Source organism: Pieris napi, chromosome 15, assembly GCF_905475465.1.
Source record: "Pieris napi chromosome 15, ilPieNapi1.2, whole genome shotgun sequence".
Lineage (NCBI taxonomy): Eukaryota > Metazoa > Arthropoda > Insecta > Lepidoptera > Pieridae > Pieris > Pieris napi.
Window position 1 is genome coordinate 10,757,024 of NC_062248.1, and position 12,207 is coordinate 10,769,230.

Here is a 12,207-nt window from a genome sequence, read left to right on the forward strand (position 1 = left end):
TCATCTTTGGTAGAGATACTTAACCGGGTACAAGGTATCTCCCTGTATATTAATTTGCCATGCTGTACTCAATCCCGAAATCCCCTACTATTATGATAGTCATAGTCTGAAATAGAATTTTGCTTGCGGATCTGGGTTAAGTCTTATAGGCAAATTTTGGGTAAATTATACATTAATATGTATGAAATAATTAAAAACACTTTCTACAAATACTTTATTATAAAAACATCGCTCTTAATTTCTAAAAGATACACTACGTTAATAGGAGAACTGATATTTGAAAACATGAAAATAGTTCACGAAAAATATGGTTCTTGAGTAAATAGGAAATCCTCAAATTTACCCATATGAAAATTCATAAAAACACAATTCGTATATTGTATGATTTTCGTAAAATACTTAAAACCCTGTAATCATATAAAATTAGGGCGAAAAACTTTACTTCATTCCAATAGAATTTAATAACATGCCATATTTATCTTTGATTTCCTCAATTTTTACACAATTTCATAGGATTTTTAATTTTGACATTTGACCAATCGGTTGTGAGTTCGACAGGACCACTAAACTATACTTCAATCGCTATTAAATATAAATAATCTGTGTCATTTGAGTAAATTATTTTTTGTCTATGCAATTTGTTAAACTATAAACATTGAATAAAAATTTTAAAGTATAAAATCTTAAAGTTCTCTAAAGTCGTCTAAAATTCTATTGGAATATAGAATACATATAAACGCTTTAATTTGCAAATTTTACCACTTTACCAATAATACTAGTTACGATTACCTAATACTACCAATCAGTCGAGTTTTTTTCGCACCCGTTATATAATCACCATAAATTTATTTGGCTCTTTACAACTTAAAATATGAGATAAATTCTAGAATTATATAAAAATTATATTTAATGCAGAGTTCAGATATATCGTATTCGCTATTTGTATAAAAATCAAAATTTATATAAAATCTAAACCCTGCTACTTTACTAAGTGCTTATAAGGCATTTTAATCATAGATAATAAACTGAGTAATTTTTGTATTTACACAACTCGGTCTTGCGGCTCCCATAGATTCCAAGTAATTATTCTTACGTGCGACGGCATAGGCCAAAGTTGTTTGCGATACCAAACCAGTCTGTTACGCTTTCTGAATGCTGTCTCAGACACTATCGACATCTTTATATGTTCGCAGAGTGAGTTGTGTATCTTATGTATTTAATATTTTATAATATCTAATTTTTTTCGACATTGTGGCCTAACACTGTAAAGATTTTGTAAATAAATAAAAAAATACATTCTCCGAGTCCAGCTTTTCACAAACGAAACTTCGAGTTGCGTAAATAATGTAATTAATTCACAAAGATTACAGTTTATTATCTACGTAAGAAAAAGTTAATATATTGCGGAACTATTTAAACCACCGCGCGATTTTGTTCCCGATTAGCGGTTGGGACGTGTTCGCTTAGATGCGCACGCAGAAGGGTCACGTACTCGTCGCGATGTTTGTTGAAATGCTGTACGTGGGGAGATCGATCCCAGCAGTTCCATGTACACTGGGTAAACAAATTAATAGATTAATACAATACGATCTGCCTGTTTCTTTGTACAGTAAAGGAAAGTAGGTGCTGCTCATTCTCCGACCTAAAGGGAAGATCCTCGACCAGTCTAGACTAGTTCATCGCAGTGATTACTTTTGTATGTAAAAAACGTTTTGGATTTCTACATACGGGAGTTCAAGTTTGCGAGTCTCGACTCTGCATGCGGTATGGTAGTTAACCTAATTTCTAAAGGACGGCTGTACATTTATTTTAAATTATTTTGCATATAGACGTAGCCTATGTTACCAAGTTGTTGTCAGGTGTACCATTCAATTGTTTATTTTATTTGTATATGATATTACAACCTCAAAGCTTTACTACTCATTAGAGTATGTATAGAACTACTAGCGGAAATAGTTTTATGGATCGATGTCGCTCCGGGAAGCCTGTGAAATGCCCAGGAGACTTCTGTGCTTCTGGAAGGAGCTAGGCTGGCTAAATGAGCCAGGTCTTTAACGCACAACGGACCAATCAGGAGTCTAATTGCGGAAAATGAGTCCTACAACCCTAACCCTAGTTTTATGGACGGCTGTAAATATATATTTATCTAACCCAGTATTTCCCAACTTCTTTTGTGCCATGCCCCACCTTGGCCTACCTAAAATTCTAATACCCCTCTATGTAACATACATAATTTATATATTTAAATAATTTAATTGTTCACTTAAGAAATTTAATGATAAGTTTTTGGAAGAAATCACTAAGAAATTGTTAACGAAACAATAAGTAAATTTTCAAAACATAATATACTAGAATTCCAATTAATCCCAAAGATTTTTCTACATTGATTTAGTGAGATCCTTGCTGCATAGATTTTATATTATTTCCAATTTGATAAGCTGTAGTCTGTCTCCACATTTTATTATATCCAGCTGATTTCGATTGCCCCCTTAACAAACAAATTGCCCCTCGAGGCATGGGCCCAACGTTGGTAAACACTGATCTAACCAGTCAAGACCTATAGAAGAATGATTTGTTTCATATCGAATTTCATATGTTTTAAATGGCATTATATTTATTCTATGACCTAATATATTCTCGGTGAAACATTTCAGTGTTCTTCAAAAGATCTAACATTAGGAAACTTTTGCCACAGAAATACGTTATTGCGAAAATCTACCTTCATGCCCATTTTGGCCCAGCTTTCATACACAGCTCTGTTGCTCCTTTCGGCTCCCACAGTATCACTCGCCGACAGTAGGAACAACGCGGGCGCGTGACAAAGGTTGGTGTGGAACAACTGCGATGAACGGATGTAGTGCACTGTGGCGGCGTCGTGGAACGTTTTAAGGTGGTATCTGATAAAAAAATTGAAATTTAGAAATATCCGATGACTGACGACTATACGATATTTTGATCGCGTTTTAAAAAATAAAAAAAAATTAAGCGCAAAAATACGTAAGACATAATACAGTTATTTAGATAAAAGTAATGAAACAATACAAAGCAATTAATAATAAAAAAATCTACCATCCTCAAAGCGAAATTAAAATATAAAATGTCGTACATAATCTTTATAGAATATACATTATAAAGGGTATTTCAACAAGAAGTTTGTTTTTCAATTGTGGCAACACCGAGAACGTGATAGTTTTGACATTTAGTTTTTGGCGGTATTCGTAGCAGGTGCTTTGGCAATTATTACAATGAATTCAATTTCGCTCGAAAATCGCATTAAAATAATTCAAATCCACTATAAAAATGGTGGTTCTGTTAAAGTTACATTTCGTAAAATTCGTGATATTTTCGGCCAGCATAATCGTCCTTCTGAGACCGCTGTTAAGAATTTGGTCGCGAAATTTGAGTCGACAGGCTCGGTACAAAATGTGCCAACACCAACACGTGTTCGACCGGGTCGTTCAACAGAAAACATCGCCGCCGTGAGCCACAGTGTTGAAGAAGATCAAAATTTGTCAATTTCACGACGTTCTCAACAATTGGGGTTATCCAAAAGCACAACATGGCGAATTTTGCGAAAGGATTTGGCTTTGAAGCCTTACAAGATTCAACTGGTGCAGGAAGTAAAGCTGATCGACCATTCAAATCGCCGCAGATTCGCTCAGTTCATTCAGGAACAACCTGCTGGTTTTTCTGAAAAAATCATTTTTTCAGACGAAGCCCATTTTCATTTGTCAGGGTACGTCAACAAGCAAAATTGTCGCATTTGGGCTTCTGAAAATCCTAAAGCAATTATTGAGAAGGCTTTGCATACTCAACGTGTTACTGTGTGGTGCACTATGTGGTCTGGAGGCGTGATTGGGCCGTTTTTTTTCGAAGATGAGGCTGGAAATGCGGTAACAGTCAATGGATCACGGTATCGCGAGATGTTAACCACTAAATTTTGGCCTATTATTGATGACATGGATATCACTGAAATGTGGTTTCAACAGGACGGTGCCACATGTCACACAGCCAATGAAACGATCAATTTATTGCAAACCAAATTTCCCGAGCGCCTAATTTCGCGAAATTCAGCTGTTAAGTGGCCAGCCAGATCGTGTGATTTAACACCACTGGATTATTTTTTGTGGGGCTATGTTAAAGACAGAGTCTATACGGAGCCAATCGAATCGATTGCAGCCTTAAAACTCAAAATCCGTGATGTCATTAACGAAATAGACCCTCCATTTTGCCAAAAAGTGATTAAAAATTTTGATGAAAGAATCAACATCTGTCAGCGTGGTCGTGGTGGACATTTGCCAGATATCATTTTTCATTCATAATTGCCAAACTTTTCTCTTTGTAATACAATAAAAATTTTATTCATTTTCCTCTAAATTCTTTGTTTTATTTTGTTTTAGAAAACAAAGTTCTTGTTGAAAAACCCTTTACAAGGCAACCGTGGATGGTGATGATGCCCCATTTTTTGAAGAAATTCGTGGATAAATATAATTATAACTTAGTACAAACTAGCTTAGCTACTTTGTCCATATTGCCCGAAGAGAACCAAATAGTCTCGGCAAGTTGTTAACGGAGCGTTCAAGTATTACGTAACAAATTTGGGGGGGGGGGGGAAGGAAGTTCCCTTTTGTTAAAACGTTACGATGCGGGGCGGGGATTGAATTACGCGCTATTGTTAATATTATTATCGACTTGCCAGTACTTAACACCACATAATGGTAACTTTTAGGCATAAAGAGTCACTAGGTGGTCACGAAACGTTTTACTATACTTGGTTACAGAAAAAAGTTACGGCGCGTTACATGGGGGGGGGGGTCAATAATCTCCAAAAATTGCGTGACGTAATACTTCAACGCTCCCTAATGGTAGGGATGAGTGATGACAGGAGAAGTCGGGGTCGATCGCATACCCGTTGGTCTGACCAGGTAAAGAGAAAAGAGTGGTATGGAGGCAGCAAGCACGACCTTCAGTACCTAATGAAGTTTACGAAGTTGTTTATGGCAACAATCGCGTGTCATCCCCTTATCGAAAAGTTCCGATTCAATTAATCGTACGTTTTTTTGCAGTATCATTGCCGATTATACAAATTACGGATCAATATATATAATTACGTCATCATTGCATTATATATCACAAGGAGGTTACTAGTATCAATTTGATAACATATTATTCCAAGGTTATATGTTGACTTTGGAAGGATATGACAAAGTTATCTATCAGTCCAGCATTAAACCACATAAACAAATGTTTAAAAAATAAAATAAATAAGTGTCGCTACAACCTTTTTTGGTATGGGCCTTAGATTTCTGTATCAGATTCATGAGCATTTGTCAATCTAATTGGCAAGTAGGTGATCAGCCTCCTGTGCCTGACACACGCCGTCGAATTTTGGGTCTAAGGCAAGCCGGTTTGATCACGATGTTTTCCTTCACCGTTCGACCCAATGTTAAATGCGCACATAGAAAGAAAGTCCATTGGTCTTTTTAAGTAAGGCACGAATAAACAAAGACATACTCACTCCATATAAGCCTTGAGCGTCTTCTGCATGATCTTGTTCTTGGGGAAGACGGCAGCCGGTACTCCGATGGTGATCTCTGTTATGTCAGCAGCCGAATCCCACACTTGAGCAGACACTCGGTCTAGAACCGGCTGGTACCTGGAAATATATATATTATTAGAAGAACCAACAACATACTCGCAAACAGTAGTACTTAATATCGTGTCGTCTCTTGTTCTGTAAAATTAAGCGGCGCTCTTTAAATCATTTAATATTGTGCAATAAAGTGTAAATAAAATAATAGTTAATCACCCAGTTTTTCTATCCAACCAATGGTAAATGCAAGGAGTCGTTATTAAACGTACGTCAATGGTTTCTAGTAAAAATAATAAAATAAAATCAAGTAAGTTTAATCCACAAAATATATCAACTATAACTTTTAGGGATACCGTACTATTGTTTTTTTAATTTGCCGCGCTTTTTCGTTACCTTCTTTCATTAGCCAGACTCTAATTTATCATACTTACAATTCCTTGTTCTTCATAACGTGTACGCATAGCTCGCCCCAGAGGTAACCACCCACTGAAAATCCGTGCACCACTAGCGGCTGATCATTCTCGTTCGCCTGCATGAATCGCAGAAGATCACCAGACACCAACTATAACATTTAGGTGAAGTTGAAAAATCGCTTTAATTAAATATATAATGGTAATTAAAATACCTTATTTATTATTTATGTGGATTATATTATCGTTATAATAATGAATAATTATTTAGGTACTTTATTTAACATAATACAGGTATGCCATGTTAATCTCGAAAATATATAAAGTTATATATTTTCTAGATTAATTGGCCGATGGCTCTGGCCATGCATCGTACTCGTGAACGGGTGCTACTTGTGGTGACTGGTCGTACTTGAATTCGTGTATGCGGTGATGTTAGTTATTTCGACTATGTGTTTGCGTGTTGTTCCCACGAGAATGTGTGTGTGAGTGCGTGCTCCTATTTCACGATGCCTCCTGCTGATAGAGGACATGTCTTTGTTTTTAATTTATGTTTTTATTATTTATTACTTAAGATGTCATGTGGAACATGGTGTAATGGTTGCAGCTCCTTACAAACGTTGTGTAAAAAAAAACATGACGATTAAAAAGAGTGGCGGAGAGTTTATTGCCAGTTCTTCTCTTCCGTTCTACGCCCTTGATTTGAGAACTGGCACTAAATGTCAAGTTGAAGCATTTCATATACATTTCATTTTTTGACGTTCATAAGTGTACATTATGTTACCTATATGATTAAATGATTTTTTACTTTTAACTAACTGCCCCCGCGAACTTCGTTTCGCCTTAATATGTTATTTTACTAAGCCCACCTTTTAGTAGCTACATACAAAGTAGGAAGAAAAACTTGGTAGGAGGACTATGGGAACGAACATTGTGACACGAGAATTTTATATATTCAATTTTTTACCGTCGTAAAAATGGTTGACAACTTTAGTAGGCGATATTGTCAGAAGGCACGTGCTTTTCGAAAATTCAATTCATCCGGAGCACGAATACTCTTTACACTGGCCTTGCAGGTTTGTTTCGGAGAGTTGTCGATCAGTACCAGAACAAACCGGTGTCTGAAGTCGAAACTCTTCTACGTCTCGGATTTCGGTCGACTAAACCTAGTCACTATTGCAACAAGTTGGCGTGTATTTCGCAATAAAAATACACCTTTTGTCTCTAATACTATCCTCAAAGACACTCCAGCATCGGGGTAAGGGGCGTTGACATATCGAACGACGTTCAGTTTCGCGGAAAAGGCTAAAGTAGCTAAGCAAGGCAAAATCGTGCTTAGCTCCGGGCAATCGCTTGCAATTCGGCCCCACGGGGAGTACTGTTCTCACATCTGGAGCTTCCCAGTACTACCTTCCACTTGAAAACAAAAACTTTGGGATGCTACGGACCTATCAATACCATATGCAGAAATGGAGAAAAAGTTACTTTTCTTGAGATAAAAGTAACTTTTAGGGAGACTCGGATTTTTGTCTCTGTTTCGTGAACATTTATTTTTCTTAATAGACAACGTGAGTCTTCTTCTGAACACGCCTATTATTTTGTCTCCATAGATATCTTACGTCCAAGTAGCAACTAATGTCCAAGTCATCGAAGTCATTTACACATTGCGTGATTACGAGCTTTATAAAAAGTTGCACTTCAAGGTTTCGCCATTTTTTATCATTGGTAAATCCTCGATTGTTTGGCCAATACATTATGTGGTTGCAAACTGATTGCAATAAATTACTTGTCTTTGTTTGATTTTTCAAAAAATTGTTAATTGTTACCCTTGTCGAAGAATTCATTTTTGGGAATAATATTTTTCTTTAGTAATAATATATGTGATGTAGTGCCTCTGAGTACATTAAAACGATTTTGAAATGAGTGTTATTATATGACCCGAAAAATGAAAAAACTTTTTCATGGTAGTCGGATTTCGAATATTAAAAACCGTCAATCAAAAACGTTTCTGAGTAACACTGTTTTAACGATAAGATATAATTGAGTTTTAGGGAAAAGTTGTAGAGCTTGATAATGTCTGCAAATAAGTCTAGACCTAAAAAAACTGATTTATTTTATTTAACAAAAAGATAGTCTTATAAATATAAAAATATCGTTTGATCCCTGATACTATCGCCTTAATCCACCCTCAAATAAAGCAAAGAATACTAAAAATGAATACCACAAGCAAACCAGGCCACATACTAGCGATACCAATCTCAATAAAGTGTTTTTGTTCCGCGAAATCCCAAGGTTACAGCGCTACGGATATTGACAGCACTACATCCAACTTGCATACAAATACATCCCAATCGGTTGGGCGCTGGAACTTGTGAGTACTTCATTCCTTATGACACTCGAGATTTTTTTTTATAAAACGGGGGGCAAGAGGCTCACCTGATGTTAAGTGATAACCATGGGCAAAGCCAGAAGATTCGCAAGTGTCGCCCTTCGGTACGCTTTGAAGGACCCTAAGTCGAATTGGTTCGAAAATACTTCAGAGTTTCTTAACGCAATTGAAAAAAGTGCGTGCGTACAAAGTACACATGTCAGAAGTGAAACTTCTTAGGCAAACTAATTTTTAACTCTTGTTCATATTTATACAAATCTAAAACTTTAGATTTCCGAGACTTAGAGGGAGGGAAAAAGGAAGGTATGTTAGGATTTTAAGGAATTAAATTTTCATTAAAATATTAAAAGTAATACAAATAATAAATTTAATTTGTTAAATTTATTTCTTCGATAATAAAACACGTGGCATTTTAATTTACAATTCGTCATTTGCGATTTCAATAAAATATGGAATAGATACTAATATTTCATAAATTCTCTTTACGAAATTTTAATGTAAATAAAAGAATTTTTATTAGGTAATACACCCTTCTCAATCTCTCTTAATCGGTTTCAATCGCTCTATCCCTTTTCTTCGACAAAAACGTTGCACATCTTCGTGACGTTCCGTAAAATTTTACCCTCATGCGCCTAAAGAAGTTTCACTTCAATATTACTTGGTGTAATAAATGTATATCTATACGAGTCTTAAGTTACTAGTAAATTAACGGTTTTAGGATTAACATCTACATGACAACAGTTACATGATTAAGTATTCACAATTAGCAAAAAAACTTATCAACAAAAAACATAGTTTTAGAATGTATCTTATATATAAAATTCTCGTGTCACAATGTTTTTTGCCATACTCCTCCGAAACGGCTCCACCGATTCTTATGAAATGTTTTAAGCATATTCATTAGCTCTGAGAATCGGCTACTATCTATCTTTTAAACCCCTAAGTGATAAGGTGTCCATCCCAAATTTTGTTTTTGTTTTATGGACAATTTTTTTGCTTTTCTTTTTTATGATACAGCATACAAAAATACATACAACCCCTAATTTTACCTCTCTACGATCAACCCTTATTTTTGAACTCTGAGGTTTATATAGAGAAAAATTCACAGAAAAACCTAAAAAGTTTTCATTCCAGCAAACCGAACCGTCTCTGGGGTAGCATAGCAAAATGTTCCATGTTGGTATGTACTAAAAGGTAGGCTAAGTAAAATCACATTAAGGAGAAACGAAGTTCGCGGGGACAGCTAGTAATAATATACATTAGCGTCCATAAATTACGTGAGGTGTTTTTTTAAATTTCCTGTGACTCTCTCCCCCCCTGGTGAGATGTCGTGAGATTTTATTCAACCCCCACCCCCATCCCGCAATCTCACGTGAGATTTTTCAAAATGTGGGTTTCTTACGTAAACGCGTTGGATTGTAAAAAGAAAAAAAAAATTGCTTCGTGCTTTTATTTACGACTAAAACAAAATAAGTGAAATGTTGAGCGTTTAGGTATGGAGTTAGCGGGAAGTTGCAGAGATGGCCTTTAGGGTCAACCGTTTTCCAAAAAAATTTTTTTCAATCAGAAAAAAATTGCGTGATATTTGCCGAGACCCCCCCTCTCTCCAACGTAAGATTAAATGAGATTTGACTCTACCCCCTTTTAAACTTTAGTGAAATTGTATTCTAACATTAAAGTAACATCTTACTTAAATGAAATTCTGTATCGCCAATTTTAAATAAAGTTTTATACATACTTGGGTGCCCTTCTGTGGCCACATGAGTTGCCAGGGTGTACAGGATACGGAGATCACATCAAATCCCTGCTCCAAGTAGAGATTGGCATACTTCATGACGTGCTTCTGTCTCGCCAACAACCAGTTAATCATCACACACATTGGACGGTTAAGCTGCTTGTCTAGCCTGAAAGTTAGAAGAGAAAATATAAACGGGACATTTAAAACCTATATCAGACAAAAGATAACTTTGCTATTTTTGTATCTGATACGCAAAAGATGTATGTATATGTAGGTACTTTTAAAACTAATACTAAACTGTTAAGTGTTACTTAACAAATTTTTACTTAGTTTATTATTTTCATTGAAATATGTATATTGTTAGTAATAAGCTGCAATTCTTTCTCAATAAATAAAAAAAAAAGAAAAAAAAAATGTTTTTTTTTTTACTTTTTTAATATAAATGGCCAAGGAGACCTAGAAACCAACGCATCCCAAAAAACCGTCTACGTGCTAAAATCACGAATAAATCGTGAGCTCACCCGAACCAATTTCTGAGTTAGGGTTGATAATACAACTTGGGTACCATTTGCCGACACAGGAGGCGATCTAGGGGCTCTATACCCGATATTACCTCTGATTTTAGGGCCGTGTGTAGACGCCTTATGCCTAAAACCTGTGCCGTCATCGCAGCCCATACACACCCATTTTTGGCCGATTGAGTATAGGTACTCTTTCTTTTAACAATCAGCCGTGTCTCCCAGGGAAAATCCCCACCAGAAGTCAATTCCAGAGCTCGCTAGTATACTACAGTATCTCCTTTGAAACGCTGTCACTCGAAGCCAATTTCGGTGGTAGTTCGCAAATTGTTGGAAAATATTTTAAACTTTGGATTCAAAAATCCACTAAGCCTACACTGTTCTTTTATCATAACGTTGCTTTAAATAAAAAATATAATAATTCATCATAATTACTTTAGGCTTAACAAAGCGTACATAAAACTTAATCGTTGATAATTAAACCACAAGTTAGAATAACAAAGTCTAAATTAATTAAAACTAGCGACCCGCCACGGCTTCGCACGGTATTTAAGATAAGGATTAATGATATATTGGTTAAAATCGCTTCGGAAATTAGCCATTATTTGTCGTATAAAGTAAATGACAAAAAATGTTATTGTGTGATATCCATAAGAGATAGACATATACCATCGTGGAGTTTTCTGTAGACCTTTTTAATGTGTCCAATACTTAGTACATTATTTTTATAAGTCTCTTAGGGTTCAGCCTGCGTTTGCATTGTAAGCGGATAAAATGTAATTATTTACGACATCACATTAGAACAGTATTTCTCCACTATTTAATGGATTATTATACATATAAACTTTCCTCTTCAATCACTCTATGTTATGTTAAAAAAACCACATCAAAATCTGTTGCGTAATTTTAAAGATTTAAGCATACATAGGGATATAGGGACAGAGAAAGCGGCTTTGTTTTATACTATGTAGTGATGACTCAGTTGCAAGTAATAATCATTATCATTAATAAGCATTTAATGAAATCAAATGAAAAAACATACAACATATCATTATTGAATTGTGAAATGATACTTTGTACTATGACCCACTTAGTGTTTCCTATATATTTACGATTATGTTATGAAAAATGACATTATAAATGTAGATTTAACGTATTGAAGAATGGTATACCATTCCTATAGGAACCGACTTAAAGAAATTTACGCTTAAACAATTCTTAAAAGGCCAGCAACGAACTCGCGAGCTCTCTGGCATTGAAAGTGTCCATGGGCGGCGGTATCACTTAGCATCAGGTGAGCCTCCTGCCCGTTTGTCCTATTTAAAAAAAAAAGTTTTTTCACAAGTATTTTTTTTTCGGCCAAATGAAGAGGTTTATACGACTTCATGTTTAGGTGTCTGTTTGATTACTTCTGTTACGTGAGGGCACAGATTCGCATGTGCCCACAGCTAGGAAGCTTCTAAAAAGGGACCATATGATTCTATTTATAACTTTACTTAACAAATTGTAAATTTTAACGGTCCATTGTTATTGTTTGTTGAGTGAACTGACAAAAGGGG

The 12,207-nt window shown here is 35.5% G+C and overlaps 1 protein-coding gene across 1 annotated transcript in view; it reads right to left on the bottom strand.

Annotated features, from left to right (window-relative positions):
• Window positions 1–1,231: 1,231 nt before the first annotated feature.
• The window catches only part of LOC125056495, a 28,036-nt gene continuing 17,060 nt past the window's right edge, over window positions 1,232–12,207 (bottom strand). The window contains exons 4-8 of the mRNA XM_047659620.1: window positions 10,131–10,296; window positions 6,025–6,155; window positions 5,519–5,656; window positions 2,720–2,897; window positions 1,232–1,554 (exon numbers count right to left, since the gene is read on the bottom strand). Of these exons, the coding sequence (XP_047515576.1) occupies window positions 1,414–1,554; window positions 2,720–2,897; window positions 5,519–5,656; window positions 6,025–6,155; window positions 10,131–10,296 (754 nt within the window). The 3' untranslated portion in view covers window positions 1,232–1,413. The remainder of the gene's footprint in view (window positions 1,555–2,719; window positions 2,898–5,518; window positions 5,657–6,024; window positions 6,156–10,130; window positions 10,297–12,207) is intronic.